The sequence below is a fragment of the Pseudopipra pipra genome, chromosome 18, assembly GCF_036250125.1.
Source record: "Pseudopipra pipra isolate bDixPip1 chromosome 18, bDixPip1.hap1, whole genome shotgun sequence".
Taxonomy (NCBI): Eukaryota; Metazoa; Chordata; class Aves; order Passeriformes; family Pipridae; genus Pseudopipra; species Pseudopipra pipra.
In genome coordinates, this window is record NC_087566.1 from 745167 (window position 1) to 768307 (window position 23141).

General features: G+C 55.3%; 1 protein-coding gene across 1 annotated transcript in view; it reads left to right on the forward strand.

Annotated features, from left to right (window-relative positions):
- Window positions 1-2250: 2250 nt before the first annotated feature.
- RTN4R (reticulon 4 receptor) overlaps window positions 2251-23141 on the forward strand; it is an 85214-nt gene continuing 64323 nt past the window's right edge. The window contains exon 1 of the mRNA XM_064674539.1: window positions 2251-2774. Within this exon, the coding sequence (XP_064530609.1) occupies window positions 2753-2774 (22 nt within the window). The 5' untranslated portion in view covers window positions 2251-2752. The remainder of the gene's footprint in view (window positions 2775-23141) is intronic.

The window sequence follows — 23141 nt, forward strand, 5'->3', positions numbered from 1 at the left end:
TCAGCAGCACAGTCACCAAGTGCTGTCCTGGGCAGTGTGTACAGGGCTCGTGGAGAACACAGGATGGGTAGGATAGAGCTGGAAGTCACCCTTATGCAAAGCAAACAGAGGGAAAGGGGCACCCGAGGCAAAAGAAGGGTGAAGGCAAGTGGATGCCTGAGCTGGGATGCAGGTGGGCCTGTAGGCTGAAGGTGTGGGAAGGAAGGGGCCTAGGGAATCATCTCTGCCACCTCTGCATTCCAGAGGGGCAGAAAGACAGTGGTCAGAGGGCCAGGGGGCCCCCTGCCCTCCCCAGGTGTCACCTCCCCTCTCCAGGGGACTGAAGGAGAGGGGCTCCGGGCTTTAGGCTGCACACACCTTCCCATTTGGACAGTTAGATGGTGTCTGGGTACCGACAGTTCTCCTGGATCACCTTCAGGTGGGATTTCAAAGGTCTAGTGAAGGGGTGCCTGCCCATGGCAGGTCCATTCTAACCCAAACCATCCTGTTTTTCTGTTATCCTAAGCCAAGTACCTTTGGCCAGCTGAGACTGTTTCATAAACAAGGCCCACACTTGGTAAATCACCTCCCTCTGCCTCAAACGCCCACTAATGTCTCTCTTTGGTTGCATTTCTTTTTTCCACAGATGACTGTGAAGCACCCCACAGACCTCTGGATGAGATAAGACTGGTTATTGTACCGAGAGAAACATTTCCTGGCTCACCTTGGAGTGAGGCCCACACACAAAATTATGAACTGGGTAGGTCTTGGAGAGATGTGGTTATGACACCAACCCTGAGTGCAAAGCTGCAGGAGATGGCCAATATTAGGGTGACACAAGTGAGGAATGAATGTTCAATAGCATTTATATACCTGGGTGTACATAGGTGAGGATATATACACACTCTGTACATGGAATCACAGAATGGTTTGGGTTGGAAGGGACCTTAAAGCTCATCCAGTCCCACCCTCTGCCTTGGGCAGAGGAACACCTTCCACTAGCCCAGGTTGCTCCAAGCCCCGTCCAACCTGGCCTTGGACACTTCCAGGGATGGGGCAGCCACAGCTGCTCTGGGCAACCTGTGCCAGGGCCTCCCCACCCTCACAGGGAAGAACTTCTTCCCCATATTCCACCTAACCTTGCTCTCTGGCAGTGGGAAGCCATTCTGCCTTGTTGTGTCACTGCAGTTCCTGATGAAAAGTCCCTCCCTGGCTTCCTTGTGGGCCTTTCAGATACTCCAAGGTTGCTGTGAGGTCCCCACACAACCTTCTCATCTCCAGGCTGGAGCCCCTACTCTCCCAGCCTGTCTTCATAGGGGAGGTGCTCCAGTCCCCTTATGAATTCCATGGCCTCCTCCAGACTTGCTCCACCAGTTCCATGTCCTTCTTACCTTGGGGGCACCAGAACTGTGTGCAGTATTCCAAGTGGGGTTTCACATGATACAGATACATACACATACTGTACATACATCTGGTGGCAATTGAAGCCTCTGACTAGCAGGGACAGAGCCACCATGTCTCCATATTGAAGATGCTCAGCTTTCTCTGGCACCATCCTTCCCTCCTCCTTTCCCCACCGAGCAAACGAGTTCACTTAATAAAAATCCATCTTTGTGGTTCCCAGGACATCTGCAGATGGGAGCTGCCTGTGCAGTGAGCACTCGGCTGCTGCCGGACAGGGAAGGCAGCCAGGGCAGGATGGGAGCTGGCTTCACCCTGCTTCCCTACAGCGTGAGCCTCATGCTCCTCGGGTAAACTGAGGTAAGCTCTGTCCTTCCTGCACACAGGAGAGTGATCCCACAGGGACAGGGATGGGATGTGGCCAGAGGGCTCGGAGAGAGGGCAGAGCTCTCTTTCGGACTGTACCCAAGGGCCTCTTTGCCATCCCTCCCCCGGGGCGGCAGCAGCTCCGCAGCGGCAGCAGCAGCAGCAGAATATGGTGAGGAAGAGGAAGCACCGCGGGTTCGGGTGTCTCTCGCCGCCTCCCCGGTGCGCAGATTCAGAGCAGGGGACAAACACCTGCCGAGGTCTCCGGTGCCTCCGGGAGGGGCTCCGAGCCGCGGACCCCGAGCCCGGGCGGTGCGGGCGCGGCTGCGGCGGAGGGAGGGAGGGGGAAGCGGGCCCGGTGCCCGCTGCCGCCCGGGCGTCCCTCTCCGCCGCTTCCTTTAGGTGGCACCTCTCTTCCAGGAATGAGCCTCCCGGCCCCGCGCAGCCCTGCCCGGGCCGCGGCCGCACCGCGGGGGCTCCGCCGCGGAGCCGCCGCCGTCGGAGCGGCCCCTCCTCCCCCCCGCCACCCCGTGCCCGGCTCCCCCGTCCTCCCGCTCACTCCTCCAGCCAGTAAATCCGATCTAGGCTGATTCCTCTCACGTCAAACCACATGATCCCATAAAACATTCATCGCCGCTCCATCCCCGCTCGCTCGCCGCTCGCTCCCGGGATACAGCGCAGCCGGCTCCGCTCCCCGCCGCGGGATCCGCCGCAGCCCCGGCCCCGCACGTGCGGCGGGCGGAGGGAGGAAGGACGGGCGGAGGGAGGAGGAAGCAGGCGGGCAGGCAGGGAGGGGGAGCCTCGCCTGGATGCTGACTCCAGCTCGGGGGCTGCTCATTCCCCCGATGAACGAGGGCGCCGGCACCGGGAGCGCCCCCCCCTCCCCGTGCGCCGCCGCTCCGCGCTCGGGCTGAAGTTTGGCACCGGGATCTGCCCCCCTTTCTCAAGGATTGTACCGCTGCCGCTCCACTTTGCGCCTCCAGACGTGCCTTCCCCGACCCCTAAGATGAAGAGGGCGATAGCTGAAGGTAGGTGCGCCCCGTCCCCCCCACCGCCGGGGCTCCCCGGGGCAGGGCGCGGCGGCCGCGGCCCCAACTTCGCCCCGCGCCGGGAACTTCCCTCGCCGCAACTTTTTGTTCCGTGGAGTCTCCGGGAGCGGTTGGTCCCATGCGGGGAAAGAGGGGCCGGGCCGGGCTGGGCCGGGAGAGGCGGCGGGGAGGGCGCGGGGGGAGCGGGAGCACCGCGGCTGCGGGAGCGGAGGGAGGGGAGGCCGGGGGGTAGCGAGTAGCGAGCACCGGGCACGGCTCGGCACGGCTCGGCAGCGGGATGGACGCAGAGCAGCGGGCTGAGCCCCCTCTGGCCCCCGCCCAGCCTCGGCTCGGCTCGGCTCAGCCTTGGGGTGACCGGGCGAAGTTGGTGCCGCCGAGGGAAGCGCATCCCGAGATCCCCAGCCCGCATCCCCCGGCCGAGGGGGCTGGAACGGGGGGGGAGCGGGGCTGGGGTAGCCCGGCTTTTCCCCGCTCCCAGCCCGGCCGCCGGGGGAGCACCGGCCCCGCTCCCCGAGCCCGTCCCGGGCCCGGCCAGCCCCGGGTGCCTCCGGCCGGGGAAGTTCGCGGAGGGTCCGGGCTCCCTGGGGGGATAACGGGTCCCGGGGTGCGGTGGGAGCTCCCCGCAGAGCCCTTCCGCAGGGTGTCCTCGCTTCGTCTCATCCCGGTGCCCATTAGCCAGGGGCTGGGAAGAGCTGGGGGAGCAGGGGTGGGACCCCCCTTTCTGCTCGCTTCTCCGGGGGAGAGAGGCACAGGGGATGCAGCTGCTACAGCTCGATCCTCTGACTGAAAACAGCCCTTTTTCATCTGCTTTGGCGATAATCTTTGCTTCCCGGTCCCGGTGTGCGGGCTGGGGCTGGGCTGGGCTGGGCTGGGCTAGGACTCGGACTCTAGGAGCCCCCCGGTCCCGCCGTGCCTTGGCCATTTGCGGCGGCTCCGGGTGAGCCCCGAAACGCAGCCCCACAGCGGAACACACGCTCTCCCGCTGCAGTTCAGAGCGCCTGGAGAAGCATGTGCCTCCCAGGTGTGTTTGCTGGGAACCCAGCCCACAGATTGCAGTTTTTAACGGGAGGGATCAGCCCATCGTGGGAGCGCCAGTGCTGCCCAGACTGCTGGGCAAGGGACATGTGGGCATCCGGAGCCTCTTGCTGCACGGAGTCTCTTCCCGAGTGTGCTGCCTCCAGCTTGCTTCCCGTTCCCATCAGTGACACAATGTAACTCTTCTTTCCTTTCTATTTTGGAGGGCACTCTGGCTGATTTGTTGTGGTGATCAAAGGACACATCCAAGCTCTGATCCAAACAGCACACCATCTCCTTTAAAGACTTTGTATCGGTTTTAAATCTGAAATGGCCAATTTATTCCTGTTTGGGGAACACCTTGGGAGCAGGTTCCGGTGCCAGCTTCTCCCAGGGGCCCTCAGGGGATGCTGGTGTTTCAGCCTCCATTTGCCGTGAGCCGGAGCCTGGGCAGGAGTCACCCATCGATTTGAAGCCGGCGGCTCTGGGCTGTGCTCAGACTGCTGGTGCCAGGCTGTGCTGGGGCTCTTTGTGTCCCGTGCTGCTGCTGGGGGGGGGGGGGGGGGGGGGGCTGTGGCCGTGCAGAGCAGCATCCAGGTGCTGGGTGTGGTACACACACCCGGATCCCCCCTCCTTACCATCCCAGATCCTGGTGCAGCACAACACTTCTCCGCGCAGTGACATTCCCGGCTGCTACCAAGCATAATGTGGAACAACACAGAGGATAATGAAATATAAAAACTGTGTTACAACGGCTTTATTTATAGAACAAGGCTTTGAGGGGTTTGGGTTTGAATTATTCCCTTTTTTCCTGTGGTTTATGAATTGCTCCTGTGAGAGGCCGGGTAGCCTGGATTGCTGGCAGGTTTGACTGGAAAGTCCTTATGAACCTTGGGAGATTATGTTTAGCTGAGTGACCATCCTACTGTATCTGGACTACATTTCCCACTGTGGGCTGCCAGGATGCTTCAAGTGCCTTGTAAGCCAGAAATAGCCACCAGGGGCAGTTGGACAGGCAGAGCTTTCCCTGTTCTCAGCACTTGCTGCCTTATTAACACGATTCATTTATATTGAAAAAGGGCTTTCCATGCTTATTCTTTTTTTTTTTAAACAAATGCAAAACCCTGTAATATGAGAACCTACATCAACATAAGAGACTCCTTTTTCACTCATGTGAGAGCAACTCTTTTTTCTTTCTTGAGAGAAAAAAATTTATCATATAATTTTTATATTTCCTGTCTTTACAATCTTCATTTTTTATCAAGAGGCTGCTGCATTTTCTGGGCTTGATTCCCCCTTCCCCGCCAGGCAGCACAGACCTCAGACCTATATTCTGTGGCACTATCAGGGACCATCGAAGGGTGTTTGGACAGGTTTTCTGAAAAGGAATATCCTTAAAGAGAAATTTTAGGGCAAAAGGGTGGAGGTGCCGTTGCACCGCTCGGTGTCTGGGCATTGTGTCGGTGCAGGTGTCATTGTGTCCCTGCTGGTTGTGTGATGTTTTCCCAGACAAAGCTGGTCCAGAGAGTGAGTTAATGAGATGGTGAGAAAGCCCCACGGTGTCTCCGTGCTGGGGGTTGTGGACAGCACGTGCTGGGGCTGCTCCTGCTCCACTGGCATAGGGACCCTGTTCCACTCTGGCTTAACAAGTCAGGGCCCTCATTAATTACCTCCATCCCCTGCTCAGGTGCTCTGGGATTTGCTTGGGGAAAACCTCCTGGGAGCCATCCACAGGAGTGGTGGGAAGGAGCAAGAGGAGGAAGGGGACAATTTACTACACAACGAGTGTCCCTCTGCTTTCACATGCTCCCCACTCGGCTTGGAATGAGGGGGCAGGGGAATTGCTCCATACACTCATCCTGGTGGCTCACTGTGGAGTTGGAAGCTGGCAAGGGACATGGGGGTCCCCAGCTAATATCCCCACGGATTTCTTGATAACCCTGTGCCAGTCAGGGGCTACTAACACAGACCCTGTGCTGTGTGATCTTCTTCTGACACCAACGATGACTTTGGCCATTAAACTTCCAAAGGATTAAGCAAAATCTGCAAAATCCAGCAGCACATATGGGAATTTTCTACCTTTTTCAGCTCGGAAGCAGCAAGGAGCCTGGGGGCTGGGAGGGGCAGGGATGCTCTGGAGGACAGCTCTCAGGCACAGAGATGCTGCTGTGGGGAGTGGTGCCTGCTCTGGAAAGGGCTGTGTCTTCCTTCCATTCCCATCCTCCCAGGCCTTGTGGGAGAGGGGGAAGGAGAGGGAAAATCAGTTGAGCCAGAGCCTCGACAAGGAAAATGAGCTCTAATCTCTGCTCTGAGCCTGCACATGGCTGCTGTGCCAGTGGCTCAGGCAGCTCAGCCCTGCTGTGCTGCTGAGTCCATCCCCGTGGAAAGGCTGGAGCTGCAGCCCCAGGATTCAGCCTGTGGAACAGGAGGAAGAAGAAAGGAGTCGGTCTAATTAGGTGTGTGTCCTCTTCCCCTTGGATTTGCAATGCTTTCTGCTGCTGTCACCTTCATTAAGACAAATCTCTGAGTGCCAAGCTCCTCTTTTGATGTTACTGAAGAGGTTTTCTCTTTATGCAGGAGGCATGGACATAGTGGAATAGGAGTATCCTGCACCACTGCATAGAGGTGTAAAAGGGAACATCTCAGCATCGTGTCTGCAAGGGCTGGGAGTCGCACTGAGGCTTCTCCTATCCACGTGGAAAGCTCTGTGCTGTGTCCTAGAGCCAGATGGGGCTGTCTGGGATTTGTGAGTAACAGGGTTTCAGGGCTTCTCCATCACAGACACACAGAGGTGTGAGAGGGAGGAGTGAGGCTTGTGATCTACAAAGCCCAGCCTCTCCTCCCCTTTCCTGCTGTGGTTGCAACTCCTGGAGGTTTCCACATACTGAGGGAAAAGGGGACAATTGTACTGAAAAGTCTTAATCAGCTAAAAGAAGCAGAGGGTGGATCCTCCTGTGTTTGCGCAGAGATGCCGAAGCAATTCGTGCAGAGTTTGCTAAAATGTGCAGACTCACCTCAGCCTGCACGAGGGTCTCATTGAGGCTGGTGGGACACACAGCAATGGGAGCTTTGGGTGGCTGATTCCCCACTGTGGTGGTGTTCAGCTGGGATGTGTAGGCTCAGAGCAGATTGGCAGCTGGGTGCCACAGAGACTGCCCGTGGTGTGTGTGCATGCCTGGGAAAGGCAGGACACATCTGCAAGTGGTGTGGCACGGACTGTCCATGTTTACTTGGCTTTTAGAGAGCTCCCAGAAGTCAGGGCCTCTGGAGTCTGGTCTTGGCCCTGTTTCTAACCTCTCTGTACCCTTGACCAGGTCAATGAGCCTTTCTGTGATATGGTTTCAGCTTTTCCAGCTCAAGCCCTCAGAGACTGATGCTGAGTTATCTCCTCAGGGACCCAGAATATGCTTAAATTCAGCCCAGAGCTGAAACGTGGAGGTCTGTGCAATCACTGATCACTTCTTCAGCAGTGACACAGAGTCAGGTAACAAGACTGATGATGTTCTCCTTTGGGCTGTTGCTGCACCCACAGCAGGTTTGTCTCTTTGGGCTGGCCTGCCTTTCTCCCAGCCCTCACACTGGAGCTGATCAATAGCACCAGCAGGTTTTATAGTATTTATTGCCCCTCTCAAGTCTCTGATCCTGGAATCAGGGGATTAGAAAAGTGCTTGAGGTTTTTTTTATCCTTCCTGATTGCCAAGAAACGCAGAAGCACTACATAAGCACATGCAAGACATTGAGGAAGTTGGAAGCAAGAAAGCACTCCAATGCTGTGATTTTTGGTTCAGTTTCTTGAGAGCTCAGTAGTTTGAGGCATCACCCTGCTCAGACTCTCAAGCAGCAGACAGTCAGCAGTGTTGGGTCCTCTCTGTGTGGGTCAGGCAAGGCAGGGTTACAGAACATTTGCTTTCATAGAATGGTTTGGAGGTATCATCTGGATACACCTGAAGTACATCTGGAGAGTACATCTTCAGGGATCTAAGGAACCTCTTGCTCAAAGCAAATGTAATTGCAAAGCCAGTTCTGGTTGCTCATGGGCTTGTCCTGCCAAGGATGGATGTCTTTCCAAGGCCTGGGTCAGCACCGGGAGGGCCCACATCCCTTTGGGATGGTGGGGGTACCTCTGGTCTCTCCCTGGGCATGGCAGTGGGGGAGCAGCAGTGCTGGGTCCACCCTCCATGGGAGTAGGTGAACTCACTTCCTGGGAATTCAGGAGCTGGTGCTGGGGGAGGTATCAAGGAGGACCTGAGGGTGGGGATCACAGTCAGGGACCTTGGCAGGGACACTCAGGAAGGCAGCAGACACTTCCAGACACTTGTTTTGGGTTTGCTTTGCTGACTGCACTGGGGGATGAAGCCCCTGGCCATATTTTCTGTGTCCTGTTACAGCTCCCCCAGCAGTGTCCCACATCAATGGTAATTACAGCACAGTTTCCCTGGAGCTCTTTAGTCCTCAAATGCACCCTGTGCTGGCAGCCTGTCCTGACATGGTGCAGTGGCAGAGACCTCTCTGAGGACACACTTTAGCATGGCCAAATCCCAGAATCCTGGTGGGAAGGGTCCAGAGCAGGGCTGTTGCACATGGGATCAGGTCTGCTGTGGATTTCTCTATCCAAGCTTTGGAAACTTCCAATGATGGAGCTCGCTGGCTTTTCCCACTATTGCAGCTGATTAAAAAGCCTTTTATTATGTCTGAAATGACCCTCCCAAGCTGCAGGGAGGGTCACATCTGGGACACAGGGTGGACACATCTGGGATTGGATGGATGGTGTTATAAAATGTAACATCTCAGGCACGGGGGCACGCGTCGTGTAACATCTTAGCCTTGGCAAAATAAACCCTTTCTTATCTCACCCCTAATTAACTGCTCTGGAGATTTTTTCAGCATCAAAATTTCACGGCAACAATCCAGAGGGGATCAAAGTCCTTTTGCCCAATGATGCTTGTTTTGCTGTTTGCTTCTGGAGCTGGCTCAGAAAAACTTTCTTGTCCAGCATTTCTGTACTTAATCCATGAAGGTCTGGAGAGTCTTTATTGTTAGCTTTTCTTTGATCCCCATCCACAGCCACAATTCCACATGGAGATGAAAACAGTCCAGAGAAAGCAAATGGAGATACAGCAGCAGCCTGAGGTTCATTGCCTGGATGGGAGTTTCCAGCCTGTCACAGCTTTGCTCCATCCCATGGGAGCTGGACAGGTTCCCTCAGATGGCTCTTTGAGCCCTGGTGCCTTCTCAGCAGTTGTGCTTTCTTTTATCTCTCTGTGCTGCACCTTCCCTGAAAACAAAGGACTGTTTACATTCAAATGTGATGCTTTCTCTTCTTCCTCAGTGCACAGGATAATTACAGTGCCTTGCGTGGACTTGTACTAATTGATCAGTTATTAGTGATAATTATAATTTACATGATGATTTAAGGGGCATTTCCACAGCAGAAATGATGTTCTGATACAACAGTTCAGATTTGCTTGTGATGTGTCAGATCATATCCTGTGAGCTGCTCACTGGGGAGACGGGTTAAATTTTATTTTTTTGTTAAAAAACAATCCTTTGCAAGAACCATCTGGTTGCTAAATTCTTCTCCTGAAGCTGTGCAGTTTGCTGGGAGTTCATTTGCGTCTTTAGCTCCTAAAGAGGAAGTAAAAGTGACTGATTAGTCTAAGACTGGGACCATTCACATCAAAGTGACAGATTTTGTGAGCTGGATTTGGGAAAGTGTTTAAAACTGGTGCGTTTTCATTAAATTTTGAAGACTGTGGGCAGAACTCTGCTCTGGGCACTCCAGCACAGCTCTGGGCTCTGCACCCTGTGTCGTTCTGTCAAAGTGAATTGTGTGCCTGGTAAAATTTGCATGTGCTTGTTTGATGACTTTAAATATTGATTTTAATTGTGCATCTTTCTTAAGGCTGTGAGTGATGATGGAGCCATGGACAATAACCATGTGCATAATACAGCCATGTGCAGGGAGATGGGAACTCAGCCTGACTCTTAAGCAGAAGGGAGGGGGGAAAAGAAAGGAAAATACCTCTGGTGGCCCCAAATTCAGTTTTCCCTGCTTCCAGGCACCTTGGGGGGCTTTGTCAGGGATGTGCCTTCAGCTGCCAGGCAAACTGGGGTTTCAGAAGCCTTTTGTGAGTGCTGGTGTCAGAGTGTGAAGGCCCCACACCCTCCCCTGACCAGAGGTGTCTTTGGAAATCCTAAGAGCAAATACTGAGTTTGTGAACGTGGGGTTTGTCTCTGCAGAGAAAAATGGTCACCTGAAAGCCACTGGGACCCTTTGGACACACACATGGACTTGCACTACAAGGGCCTGGAGTGCCAGGACAAGGGGGAATGGCTTCCCACTGCCAGAGGGCAGGGATAGGTGGGATGTGGGGAAGGAATTCTTCCCTGTGAGGGTGGGGAGGCCCTGGCACAGGTTGCCCAGAGAAGCTGTAGCTGCCCCTGGATCCCTGGAAGTGTCCAAGGTCAGGTTGGACAGGGCTTGGAGCAACCTGGGCTGGTGGAAGGTGTCCCTGCCCATGGCAGGGGGTGGCACTGGATGGGCTTTAAGGTTCATTCCAACCCAAACCATTCCATGATTCTGTGATTGCACATCCCCGCGGCATCGGTGTGTTCTGAGGGGCAGTGGGAGGTGTGGTGGGAGCAAATCCCTGTCCCTGGGCACGGGTTCCTTCCCAAGCACATCCCCCCAGCACAGATCTGGCCGTGATTAATGCTTTCCATACCTGTGCAAATATGGTTAGCATTGGCTTTACACTAGAGGGCTGTCTGTCCCTTTCCCTTTGGAGAACAGGCTGGAGTCGCTGTGCCGGGAATGTTTTACAGTATCCCCAGGATTTGACAGCAGCCCGTTAGTGGGGTGGGTGATGTGATGCAGCCTGGGAGTCACTGCTCAGCTCTCTGTGCTGCACAGGAACACCCTGGCCTGGGCTGAAGGGCCCTTGGATGTGGTTTGTCTCAGGTGAAGTGAAGCCTCAGTGGCTGTGTCACCAGGCACTGTCCCCTGCAAGGTCAGCAGCCTTTCTGCAGCAAGCAGCAGGTTTCCAGCCAGCTGTGTCTTCCCTCCTCTTATTTCAGACCATGTTTGCTGTCAGTGTTGGCACAGCTCTGGGTGTCCAGGAGTGTGGCATTTCCTGCACTTGAGAGAACCTGCAGCCCTGAATATCTGCATTTACAGCTGTGGGGTGCACTCAGACAGGAATTGCTTTGGAAGTGGCTCCTGGGGGCTGGAGGAGGGTCTTTAGGATCCCAGAGCTGACAGAGATTTGGCAGCTTATGTCTGGTGGGATGACTCCTCTGACTCTCCTGCCAGCAACAGGCTGGGACCTCCATGGGGACTTTGGCCACCATGAAGGACAGTTGCTTTGGGTCCACTGGTATCACAGGTTTCAGAGAATCACAGAATATCCTGAGCTGGAAGGGACCCACAAGGATCATCCAGTCCAAACCCTGGCCCCGCACAGACACCCCAACAATCCCACCCTGTACCTGAGAGCATTGTCCAAATGCTCCTGGAGCTCTGGCAGCCTTGGGGCTGTGCCCACTGCCCTGGGGAGCCTGGGCAGTGCCAACCACCCTCTGGGGGAAGAACCTCATCCTTATATACAACCTAACCCTGCCCTGACACAGCTTCATGCTGGTTTAGTTTAATTGATTTGTTTAATTCTGTCCCAACTCACGTTCATCTAGACTGACTTTAACTCAGGTAAAGATGGAACTAGCTGAGGTTTGCCTTTGCCTAAGAGACCTGGTTTGAATTCACACAGTCCTTAAACCAGTGTGCCTGACTGGAGAGATCCAACCCCAAACACAACCCCCCAGTGACTTCCACGTGCATTGTGCCAGCTGCATTCGGGGCACATTTTTTTCCATTTCTGGGTTCCTGAGCAGTCAACCTTTGGCTCGGTTTGGGCAAAAGTAGTGGTAATTGAGAGCAGCCAAGTCCCTTGACCCTGGCTAACAAGGATCTGCTTCAGTGAGCAGGACTGTAGGGGAGGATGCAGTGGGATGGCCAGGAAGGAGTGGAGGGGAGGCACCGGTAGGCACTGGGCACACTCTGGGGCTGAGTCTGGCACACACTGAAGTGCAGACGTTGGTTCTTTGTCACAAGTTGATTTATGAAGTCCAGGGACTTCTCTCCATCCCTCAGTTTGCAGCTAATGTGTCCTGAGGGAGGGGGGATTAATAATGGTAATTACAGCAGCTCTTGGTGGCATTAACCACGTGCACAGGGATGGGTGGTGGGAGCTGCTCTGCCACGAGGAGCTGTCTGGCTCTCCATCCACCTCCAGCCACGGGCTGGGACAGCAGCTGCTGCCAGATGTGGGGCAGGACATGGAGCAGCAGTGGGGACAGGCTGAGCTGGGCTGTCCCCTGAGCCCCGGGCAGTGATGTCCCTGGGCTGGAGCTGGAGAGGAGCCTGTTTGCTGCAGTGTTGCCTCGCTGTCCCTGGTCACCTCAGCAGAGCTGGGAGCTGCAGGCAGGAGGGCATGGCCTGACCGCTGGTGACTCACAGCAGCCTTGACTTTCACCTTTGGGAGCATGGTAAGGTTGGCAGAGACCAGCAGCACAACCAGTCTGGGATTCAGGGTGAGAAGGGACTGTGCTGGTACTGTGGGATGTTCCCTGCTCTTGTGCCATCCAGGTTGGAGTGCAGGGCAGTGCAGGAATCACAGAATGGTTTGGGTTGGAAGGGAGCTTTCAGCTCGTCTCATTGCACCCTCTGCCATGGGCAGGGACACTTTCCACTATCCCAGCTTGCTCCAAGCCCTGTCCAGCCTGGCCTTGGACACTTCTAGGGATGCGGGAGCCCCAACAGCAGGAAGCCCCTGGGAAGCTGCCTGGGCTGGGCTGCACTGCTCCCCCCAGCTCTGCTCCTCTGTCCAGAACAACAGCTGCTGAGTCCCCTACTTGGCTGGTTCCATTTCAACCCACAAAATGGATTTTAGGCCTTCTGGGTGAGACAGCAAAGGGATTCTGCCATCCCCAGCCTGCCTGGGCATTGTGGTGTGGGGGGGTATCAGCTTTTGCAGGCCTTGAGGGGTCAGTTTTAAGCCTGGATTTCTGACATCATGTGGTGAAGTGAGATGAGACGAGACCTCAGCTGGTCTTGGAGCCAGAGCCTGGCTGAGGGGCTGTGCCTTGATCTGAAGCCTGGGAAAGGCGACATCTCTGGATTTGATGTTACCCACAGCACTGAGGAGCCATTTCTCCTGGTCTTTTTGGCAGTTCTACCATGACACAGTTGTGTCAGCTGCTGCTGAGGCACTGGCCATGCTCTGGGGGCAAGGCAGTGTCTAGAAATCAGACAGTGGTTGTTTAAATCTCATCCCCAATCAGCCAGCGCTACTCCCGAGTTCCTGAGGCTGCAGCCTGTGCTGTGTGCAGGCAGGGTGGTCCTGAGCCCTGGGGAGAGGCTCTGGGAGGGGCTGGGGATGCTGCTGCTGCCTGAGCACAGTGCTGGCCCAGGTTGTGTCCCAGTGATAGTCCCATTCTCTCCCAGGCTGGAAGGAGCTCCCAGGGAGCAGCACAGCCAAAGAGAGACATTTATACGAGTGGCACGATAAATGAATCTGAGCTGCCTCGGGGGAGCCAGCCCAGAGGAGCCTTTACTTGGCCATGACTTTTCAGTGGGAAATGCTTTTCTTTTGCTGTGTTTATTTTTGGCTTTCCTAGTATTTTGCTGGGCTTACAATTACTCCTGAGCTTCTAGGTGGCCAGCTGGGCTGTGGGGACAAAGTCTGCCTCAAAGCAGTTTGTTTGGTCATTTCCTGAGGACCCTGGATTTACTAGGAGCTTGGAAGAACTTAACCTGGGTACACCTGAGCCATGTGCACACACTGCTCTGGGTGGAGAGCCACCTGGCCTAGTAGTAGGTGTCCCTGCCCATGGCACAGGGTGGAACTGGATGATCTTTAAGGTCCCTTCCAACCCAAACCATTCTATGATTCTGTGATTCTAAGGGAAGAGGTCCCTGTGGCTGCAGCCCACCCAGGGAAAGGGACTGCAGGTCCCTTGGGCACTCTCTCACCAGGTGGACAGGGACTTTGCTCTCCCTTGGCAGAGGTGGCAGCTGGGCTGTCGCTGCTGGGAGATGGCAAGGGGGGAAGGGAACCAAATGTGTGTCACTGGTGCATGAGCTGGTGGCAGGTTTGCACAGTGAGTGTTGTGTGGGTGTTAGAGCTGGGCCTGCCTCTCACCCTGGGGCACCTGCCATGCTTTTACACAGAGAAACAGTGAGAGGACAAGGGGGATGAAGTTTAGATTAGATGCTCTAAAGAAGTTCTTAACTCAGAAGGTGGTGAGGCCCTGGCACAGGTTGCCCAGAGAAGCTGTGGCTGCCCCTGGATCCCTGGAAGTGTCCAAGGCCAGGTTGGATGGGGCTTGGAGCAACCTGGGCTAGTGGAAGGTGTTCCTGCCCATGGCAGGGGGTAGATGATATGAGCTTTAAGGTCGTTTCCAACACAAACCAATGATTCTGTGATTCCATTTTTATTGTCAGGAGAACCCCCCAATGCAGCCTGTGCCTGCTCCAGCCTTGCTCCCTGCATGGCTTTATGTAAAATGTCCTGGGCCTGAGCCCTCAGGAATGGGCTGCAGGCCTGGCAGGCCTTGAGAGGAGCTGTGCTGGGATCCCTGGGACTCCCTGCACCGCACAGGCTGTGCCTTGGGTGTGAAGGGGGATCATCTGACTAATTCCCTACCTGCCTTTTGAGCTTGTTCTGTGGCAAACCCCCCGTGGGTGCCAGCCAAGGCAGCTCTGTGTGCTGTGCACTCTCCTCTTGCTGTAGCTGGGATGGGCCCTCTGGAAGCGTTTGAGCTCTGTTGGTTTTAGCTGGATTGGTTTTAGATGGGTTGGTTTTAGCTGGGTTGGTTTTAGCTGGGTTTCTGAGGCTTTCTAACTTGCTTCTCCCTTCCTAAAATTGAGGCTTCACTGTGGCCCATCTGAGCACAAATCCCTTGCCATGCACATTTGTTTCCTGCTCATAAAGCCACCTCATAAAGGCTGAGTGGGGAAAAACTCTTGTCAAGGCTCCTCAAGTACTCTGTGTGATGAGCCTGGGGTTTGTTCCACCCCCTCAGTGCAGGTGGGAGGTGAGTGTGCAGGAGCTGTGGGCTGTGATGGCAGAGACTGGCTGTGAGCAGAGCACAGGGTCACCCAGAGGGGCCGAGGGGCAGCTCTGCTGCTGCCCTACTGGCATTTAGGGGGTGACACAGAGAGGCCATGGGCCAGCAGCCCCCACCCATGGCCCCTGTGTGTGACCATGCACAGAGCTCCTCCTGAGAAACCCTCCCAGCACATTCTGTCCTTCTGTCCACAGGAGGGGTGACAGTCGGTGTGTCTGAGTCCCCTGCTTGTCCCCACCCCCCTGTGCAGGCTGAGCATCCCCAGGGAGGGAATGGGGTGACCTGATGCCCTGTGGCACTGCAGGGAACACTCCAGCTGCTCTAGACCAGAGGGATGCAGCTGCTAAAAAAGCCCTGGGAGCCCTCCCTACCGGCAGGGCTGGGGCAGAGCAGGCATTTACTGTGTTCTCTAAAACAGAGAAACTCTGCACACTAAAGGAATGAGCCCAACACTTGGCACTGGGAGAGACGGGAAGTGATAATGGGAGGCAGGGCTTTAATGGCACAGGAATCTCTCACTGTGATGGGAGCCAAAAGAACCCCACTGGGAGTGTTAGAATGGGCAGAGAGGAAAAGGAGATGAACAGGGTTTGCAAGTATACCCCAACAGCTCCCGAAAAAGAGCCTTGGCCCACCTTTGGCTCAGGTTGGGGCCAGGCTGCCAGAGCAGCTCCTGTGACCCCCAGCTCCCTCTCTTGCTTCCCTAAACCCCTCCTGCTTGGGAAGGCTGAGGTGAGGGGGACAATCAGTCATTCAGGCCAAGTACACACCAAGTGCAGCCTTGTGGGGCCCGTGAGCGTGGCTGTGCCTGGGTGTGACACCACGTGTGGGGCTGTGTGAGCAGAGGCCACACGTGTGCTTGGGCAGGCAGGACACAGGGGGAGCTGCATGAGAGGCTGCCCTGGCTCCTGTCACGGGACAGGGGGGAAAATCCCCGTGGGCTGAGCACACAGCTTGTGAAGAGGAGCGGGCTGCAGCTTGTTTGTCACCCAAGAGGGACAGGAAAATCTGAGACACACACCAGAAATAATGCAACAAGTAGCTGTGCTGAACACAGGCTCAGGACAGGCTCTGCCAGGCAGCCGGGCCGGCTTCCTCCTCGATGCCCTGGGCTGCCCTACAGATGCAGGGCCAAAACTCAGTCCCCTCCACTGCCTGTGGGCCTTTGGTTTTCTCCCTCTCAGAACTAAAGGCCACTGTGGAGAATCACAGAACCATGGAAATATTAAGGCTGGAAAAGATCTCCAAGATCATCATGTCCAACCTTTGACCAATACCTCCATGTCCACTAACCCATACTGTGAAGTGTCATGTGTACTCATTTTTTGAACACTTCCAGGGATGGTAACTCCATCACTGCCCTGGGCAGCCCGTGCCAAGGCCTGACCACTCTTTTAGTGAAGAAATTTTCCCTAATATCCAGCCTGAACTTTCCTTGGTGCGAGTCGAGGCCATTTCCCCTTCCCCAAGAAGGTTCACAGTGCCACCTGAAGAGGTTCCTCAGCACAGGGTGTTGGTGCTCCCTGTGCAGCAGGTTGGCAGCAGTTCATCCTCAGTGCCTGCCTGGCCCTTTGGAGCAGCACCAGGGAATATGCAAATTTAACCTTTGAATTTACTGTGCTGTTCTTTTCCTGGGAAATGTCACTTGGGCACCAAGCTGGGAGTGCCTGCTCTGGGAGTGGGGTGGGGGGCAAGCAGCAGGGGCATGTGCCCTGATTCTGAGGGGGCATCCAGCCAACCCCCGGCATGGGGCTGGGGCCTCCAGGGAGCCTTTAGCGCTCTGGGAGTGCCAGGAGCCCACGTGCTCTGCCTTGGCTGTCAGCAGGAGCCACCTGAACCGACAGGATGTGATGAGATGTGATGGGTGGAACAGGTTTGGGTGACTTGAACTGGTTCCTGAGTGACAGGGGGAGGGTCATGTCCCCATGGCCGGTGCTGGGCAGGACCTGTCAGCAGTGACACATGAGAGAGGCATGTGGAAGCCAGGGCCCTGCCAAGAGAACTCCTGTGCCTCCAGGGATGGGGTTACTGGCAGGGCTGGATCCAGAGGATGCTTCTGCGACAGGAGGGAACTCCCTGTTTGCTCAAATGTGAAGCAGATGGAAAGCTGAAGGGAATCCCAGCTGTCAAAGCTGGCAGTGACTGATAGGACCATCCTAGCTCAGACCAGAGACTAAGATGAAGGATTGTTTCCAGGCTGCCCCTGGGAGGTACCTATGGAACAAAAGAAAGGTGTGATTACAGTGGGGCAGGAGTGACAGCGCAAAGGAGATGAATTTCAGCTCAGGTGAATAACCAGGGACTGTATCATTGTCCCTGGAGGGCTTTGCCCTGGTTGCTGGACCATCCATACCAAAGCCTTTCCTGCCACACGGGCTCCGTGAGTTTTCTCAGCTCCTGCAGGGTGGATTTGCCAATCTCTGCAGCATTTCAACCATGCTCAGGGAATAATTCTATGATTCCATTGATGAGCAGATGAGCGGGGGGGGCTCAGCCTGGAGAAAAGGAGGCTCAGGGAGGACCTTCTCACCCTCTACAACTCCCTGGCAGGAAAGGGGAGCCAGAGGGGGGGATTGGGCTCTGCTTCCAGGGAACAAGGGGCAGGATGGGAGGAAATGGCCTCAAGTTGCACCAGGGGAGGTTCAGGTTGAATACTGGGGAAAATTTCTGCATGGAAAGGGTGGTCAGGCATTGGCACAGCTGCCCAGGGAGGTGGTGGAGTCACCATCCCTGGAAGTGTCCAAAAGCATGTGGATGTGGCACCTGGGGACAGGGGTTGGTGTGAACATGGTGGTGGTGGGTTAAGGGTTGGACTCAATGATCTCTGAGTCTTTTTCCAACCTAAATAATTCTGTGATTCCCTCTGGGCTGTGCCAGATTCAGCTGTGGCTTTGGGGAGGCAGAACACACCTGGAGAGCCCTGAGAACACTTCTAGTTGTGTGGCCCTGGAACAGTGTTCCCTGCAGGTTTCTGCAGAGTTATTACAGTTGCCACTTCAGATCTGGCTTTGTGGGGACAAAATGCTGCGGGGTCAGCAGGGCAGGAACTCTCAATGAACAAGCCAAGGTGTGCACTGGGCTCTCCTCCAGGCCCTCTGGGAGCAGCCAGCATGGGCAGCTCCAGACTGTTAGACCCTGAAATACTGGAGCAAAGTGCAGCTGCCTTCACCAGCATCCCGAAAACAGCAGGGCAGGATGTCCATGGGATGGGTTTCAATAGGAAAATGATTCATTTCCCAGCTCCCAAAGGGGTTTTTTGGAAACAGTAGAGAGTAAATAAGGGTTTTGAAAGTGATGGCAAATACCTTGGGGGTGCCCTTCCAAGCAGCCTCAGCTGTTGGAAATTACACTCCCATCTCCAGTGGCTCTGGGAAGCAGAGGGTGGGGCTCTGGGGGTCTCTGGATCCTGTGTGTGCTCCTGTTTGCTTGGGTGCTAATTAGAGGAGTGTGTGTCAGAGCTCTGCTGTGTATTCTGTAACTCTCTAAATTCAGATAAGAGCCATTACAAATCCATCACAAGGTATGTTAAAAGCTCCTTAATTAATACCCAGTAAAGCCAGTGGTCCCTGGCTGTGAGCACTGCAGAGGAGTGCAGGGCAGGGAGGGAAACCAAGTCAGGGAGCAAAGAGATGAAGTGGGGAGGGTGACATGGCCAGTTCCAGTGACCCAAGGCTGTGCTGTGGCCTTGATGCACCTGCAGCATCATCAGAGGGCTGAGGGGGGCCAGAGGCCTTTGCTGACAGGACTTTTCCAGGTTTCTGACCTGGGTAAAGCCCCAGCAGGGAAGGTGGGTGCCCCCCCCACGCCCTCAGAGGTTGGCCCTGTGCTCAGGGCCTCCTGCACAACCTGATGTGGCTTCCTGGACATGCATCCACCCCTGCCCACGGCAGAGAGGTTGGAATTAGAGGATGCTTAAGGTCCATTCTGGGAGTCTCTGATCCAGCAGCAGGAGCTGTGGGCTGCAGGGGTGTCTGTGCCCATTCCCATGTTCCTTGTGCTGCTCTGCTGGGCTCTGGAGCCCGTCTGCAGCTCCACATGTGCTGTGTGATGTGTGGTCTGTGTTCTGTGTTCTGGCATCTGTGTGGGAGGGCTGCAGGTCCCCTGTTGTCAGAGCAGAGATGGGGCTGCTGAGATAAAACCACAAACACTGATCACTTACCCCTCTGGCCCTGCTGAGATCATGTTCTTCGCCATTGCCACAGGTCTCTCCTGCATCTCCAGGGACAGGGGACATCAGTGGTGGCAAAGCTACACATGACACAGCCCTGGGTCCTGGAGGAGAGGGGGTAACCCGTGTGCAGCTGAGGAGATGGTGGCTGGAGCTGGGTTTGGCCTGTGAGCCTGGGGGGTCCTTGCCAGCCCCCTGTCCCTGGGAGGAGAGCGGTGCTGAACCTGCCCTTGCACTCATGGGCTGCTGTGCCAGGCCAGCAGGGAATCCTGGAGTGGTTTGGGTGGGAAGGGACCTCAAAGCCCATCTCGTTCCACCCCCTGCCATGGGCAGGGACACCTTCCACTAGCCCAGGTTGCTCCAAGCCTGGTTCAACCTGGCCTTGGACACTTCCAGGAAAGGGGCAGCCACAGCTTCCCTGGGCAACCTGAGAGTCCATCATGGATGGATAATTCTTCTGGCATTCACCTGAGGAAGAAGAAATGATGGGGGAGGAAACTCCTGGTTCAACCATGCAGAGGGAGTTTTGCAGGGAGCAGAACATCCTGCACGACGTCCCAAGGTGCAGGTATGGGCACAGTTGTGATTGCCCTGCCACAGCCCACATGTGCACAGCAGGACTGATGGGGCTCTTTATCTGCTGATCTGTTGTGGTTGCACAAATCAAGAGCTGGAAGACATAGGAAAGAGACTTTTCCCGAGGGAATGTAGAGATAGAACAAGGGGGAATGGCTTTAAGCTGAAAGAGGGCAGGGTGAGATGGGATATTGGGAAGGAATTCTTCCCTGTGAGGGTGGTGAGGCCCTGGCCCAGGTTGCCCAGAGAAGCTGTGGCTGCTCCTGGATCCCTGGAAGTGTCCAAGGCCAGGTTGGACGGGGCTTGGAGTAACCTGGGCTAGTGGAAGGTGTCCCTGCCCATGGCAGGGGGTGGCACTGGATGGGCTTTAGGTTCCCTTCCCACCCAAATGGTTCCATGATTCTATGATTTTGGGGAGAGCTGCAATGACAGCAGAGCTGCCTCTGCTCTGAGACACTGGCATTTCTTCCCAAATTCCTTCAGGAGCAAATGGCAGCTGCTTGTGCTCATGTGGAACTGCATCCGTAAAGGGAAACAGCAGAGATTTCAAGTGGCACTGCCTGTTTTACCATTTCAAGAAGTGTCTTATTCTAATTGCCTTGCTTATTTGGAAAAAAAACCCACTGTAGTTACTAGAAATTCAATATAGAAATTACTAGTTACTACCCTCTGTAGACTAATTTTGAGGGTAGAAGAAGAATGAGGAATTTAATGCACACTATAATGAATGTCAATCTTCTCTCTTAATGAATAGGAATCACAGTTTGCTCCACATTGTTGGGAAATGAAAAGCATCCAAAATTCCATTCACTTTCTTCCTTTTTTCTTTTTTTTTTCCTTTTTTTTTTTCCTCTTTGAGAGAGATAATACTGTGCACAGCAGATGGGTACATTCATTTGAGAGCACTGAGGATTTTTATCTCTCACTGTACAAGTCAAGGTTTTCCTTCAGCTGAGCTTTGTAAAATTTCCTATACGAGCCAAACATAATGTTGCTACAGAGCTGGATCCTTCAGAGCAAAGTGGGCTGGGGTTTTTCCCTCCCTCCTGTAGCAAACCATCCCAAGAATTCAAAGCAGAGATGACCCAGCTTGTGCATGATATATGTTTGCTGTTCTCAGCCCTAGCTTTGCTTGCTGGATTGGCAGAGGAGTGTGTGTGTGAGACTCTTGTGCAATTAGGTCCCTTACAGGGACACAAAGCCTCATCCTATCGCTGCACATGGAAGAGTTTCCTCCACCAGCTTCCTGAGCTGCTTCCCCTGCCAGGGGACCCCCCACCTCGAGCCCAGGGATGAGCTGGCAGCAGGAGCTCTGGATTTGGAGTTACCATGGGGCAGCCTCATCCTGGCTGAGGGGTGTGCAGGAATTCCTGTTTTATAGCAGGGAGAGGGTGAACTGAGCCCCACCCAGCTCTGTGGGCCTCAGGACCTGCCTCTGAGGGAGGCTGTGTGATGCAGGATCTCTGGGGGAGCAGAGCATCTTAATTTCTCAGGGGGGAATATGTGTGTGGAGCAGCAGAGCCTGGGCCAGGAGCCCTTCCCAGTCCTTGTCCGACTCGTGCTGCTCCATGGCAGCTCTGTCTCTGTGGGAGAACCACCCTTGGTGTGGTTCCAGGACTGAGCTCCTGGCTGTGGGCTCAGTTCAGCCAGGCTGGACATCCTGCCCTTCTCTGTGGCTCTGTTCATATCTGGGCTGGCTTGGAGACAGTTTTAGGGCACCTGAGCACAGCCCCTGGGACTGGAGGCAGCAGGGGGGGTTGTGGCTGGTGGCAGAAGCCTTGAGGCTACCTGCTCCGGGGTCCCCATCTGCTGCACTCAGGAGAGGGTGCAGGAGGCTTTGGAGTGGATGTGGGGGCTGGGGGTACTACTCACAGGAACCAGCCCCCAGAGCTCAGGGGTGAAGGGGATGAGTGGGTGCAACAGGGGGAAGGGGAATTGAGGAACAACTGGGGGACAGAGCTGAGGATTTGGCCACATCAACCCGGGAGTGAGTCCCAGGAAACATCCCTGGGAAGGGACATGTCAGCAGAGCCTGGTTTGCATTTCTGTGAGTCTGGGACCTGGATAGAAAACTCAGAGGAGGAGCAGGATGGCAGGAGCCCTGTGAGCCCTGTGGGGTTCTCTGGGAGGTGGGGAGGGAGGGCAGCTCTCCCCTGACACAGGAGCTCTGGCTGGGTCTGGAGAGGGTTCCTTGCTCTGTGGTCCTGGGGATCCGGAGGGGATTTTTCCGTGTGTTCTCTCTCAGGCTCCAGCTGAGTGGGTGCCAGCCCTGTGCCAGAAGAGTTTAGAGTTCCACGGGTTTAAAATATTTATTAATGTGAAGATGTCGTTAGCACTTAAGCTGAGGCAATACAGTCGAAGTCTTTTTGTTGGAATGGAAGTTAGTGATGCTGAAAAGCCATTAAGCTGTAAATATAAACTATATTAAGTGTTCAGTAGCAACCTTAAATATCCCTTTGTTGGCTGCTCTGCCTTTGCCAGGCTGAGTGTCTGTGAGGGGATTGTTCACGGCGGGGGCTCTGCTGGGCCAGCTCTGCCCGGGAGCTCTGAGAGGGGCAGGAGTGCATTGCCAGGTGGGATTTCCTGAGCAGCACAGCTCAGGGCTGGCTGAGCAGGGCCTGATTATTCCACAGCCCACGGGATGCTGAGACTGAGAGCAGGGCACGAAGGCTGAGTGTTCAGCCCCTGTCCAACCCCAACAAGGACTGTGTCTGTAGGAGCACTGGACATGGTGGAACCTGACTTTGGTCTGGGATTCCATCTGCTTGTAAAATCATGGAATCACAGAATGGTTTGGGTTGAGAGGGACACTACAGATCATCTTCATCCACCCCCTGCCATGGGCAGGGACACCTTCCACTAGCCCGGGTTGCTCCAAGCCCCGTCCAACCTGGCCTTGGACACTTGCAGGGATCCAGGGGCAGCCACAGCTTCTCTGGGCAACCTGTGCCAGAGCCTCCCCACCCTCACAGCCAACAATTCCTTCCCAATCTCCCATCTCACCCTGCCCTCTGGCAGTGGGAAGCCATTCCCCTCTCCTGTCCCTCCAGCCCATGTCCAAAATCCAGCCACTGGACAAGGTGTGTCTTGGCAGAAGGGAGGCTGTGGGTGAGATTCCTGGATGACTGCTATCCATGGATGTGGCTCCCAACCTGATGCATTCAGCCCCTGCTGAGGAGCTCCTTCCCATCCCAATGGGCTCCTTGCCTAGTCCGGGATCAGCCCTGATCCTCCCGTGCTCACGGATCATGCAGGAGAGGAGGGATTTTCTCAGAAAGGGCTGTCAGAGCTCAAAGGGAGTGTCACAGCTGACACTGGGCCTGAACCCTCTCCATCCCTCTGTGGAGCTGCTCATGGGGACAGGAATGGGATGATGCTGCCTGTGCTCTGAGCTCTGCCAGGCACGGCTGTGCCCCCTCAGGGGCCGCTCAGCACCGGGCACAGCCTGGAACCCTCCTGTC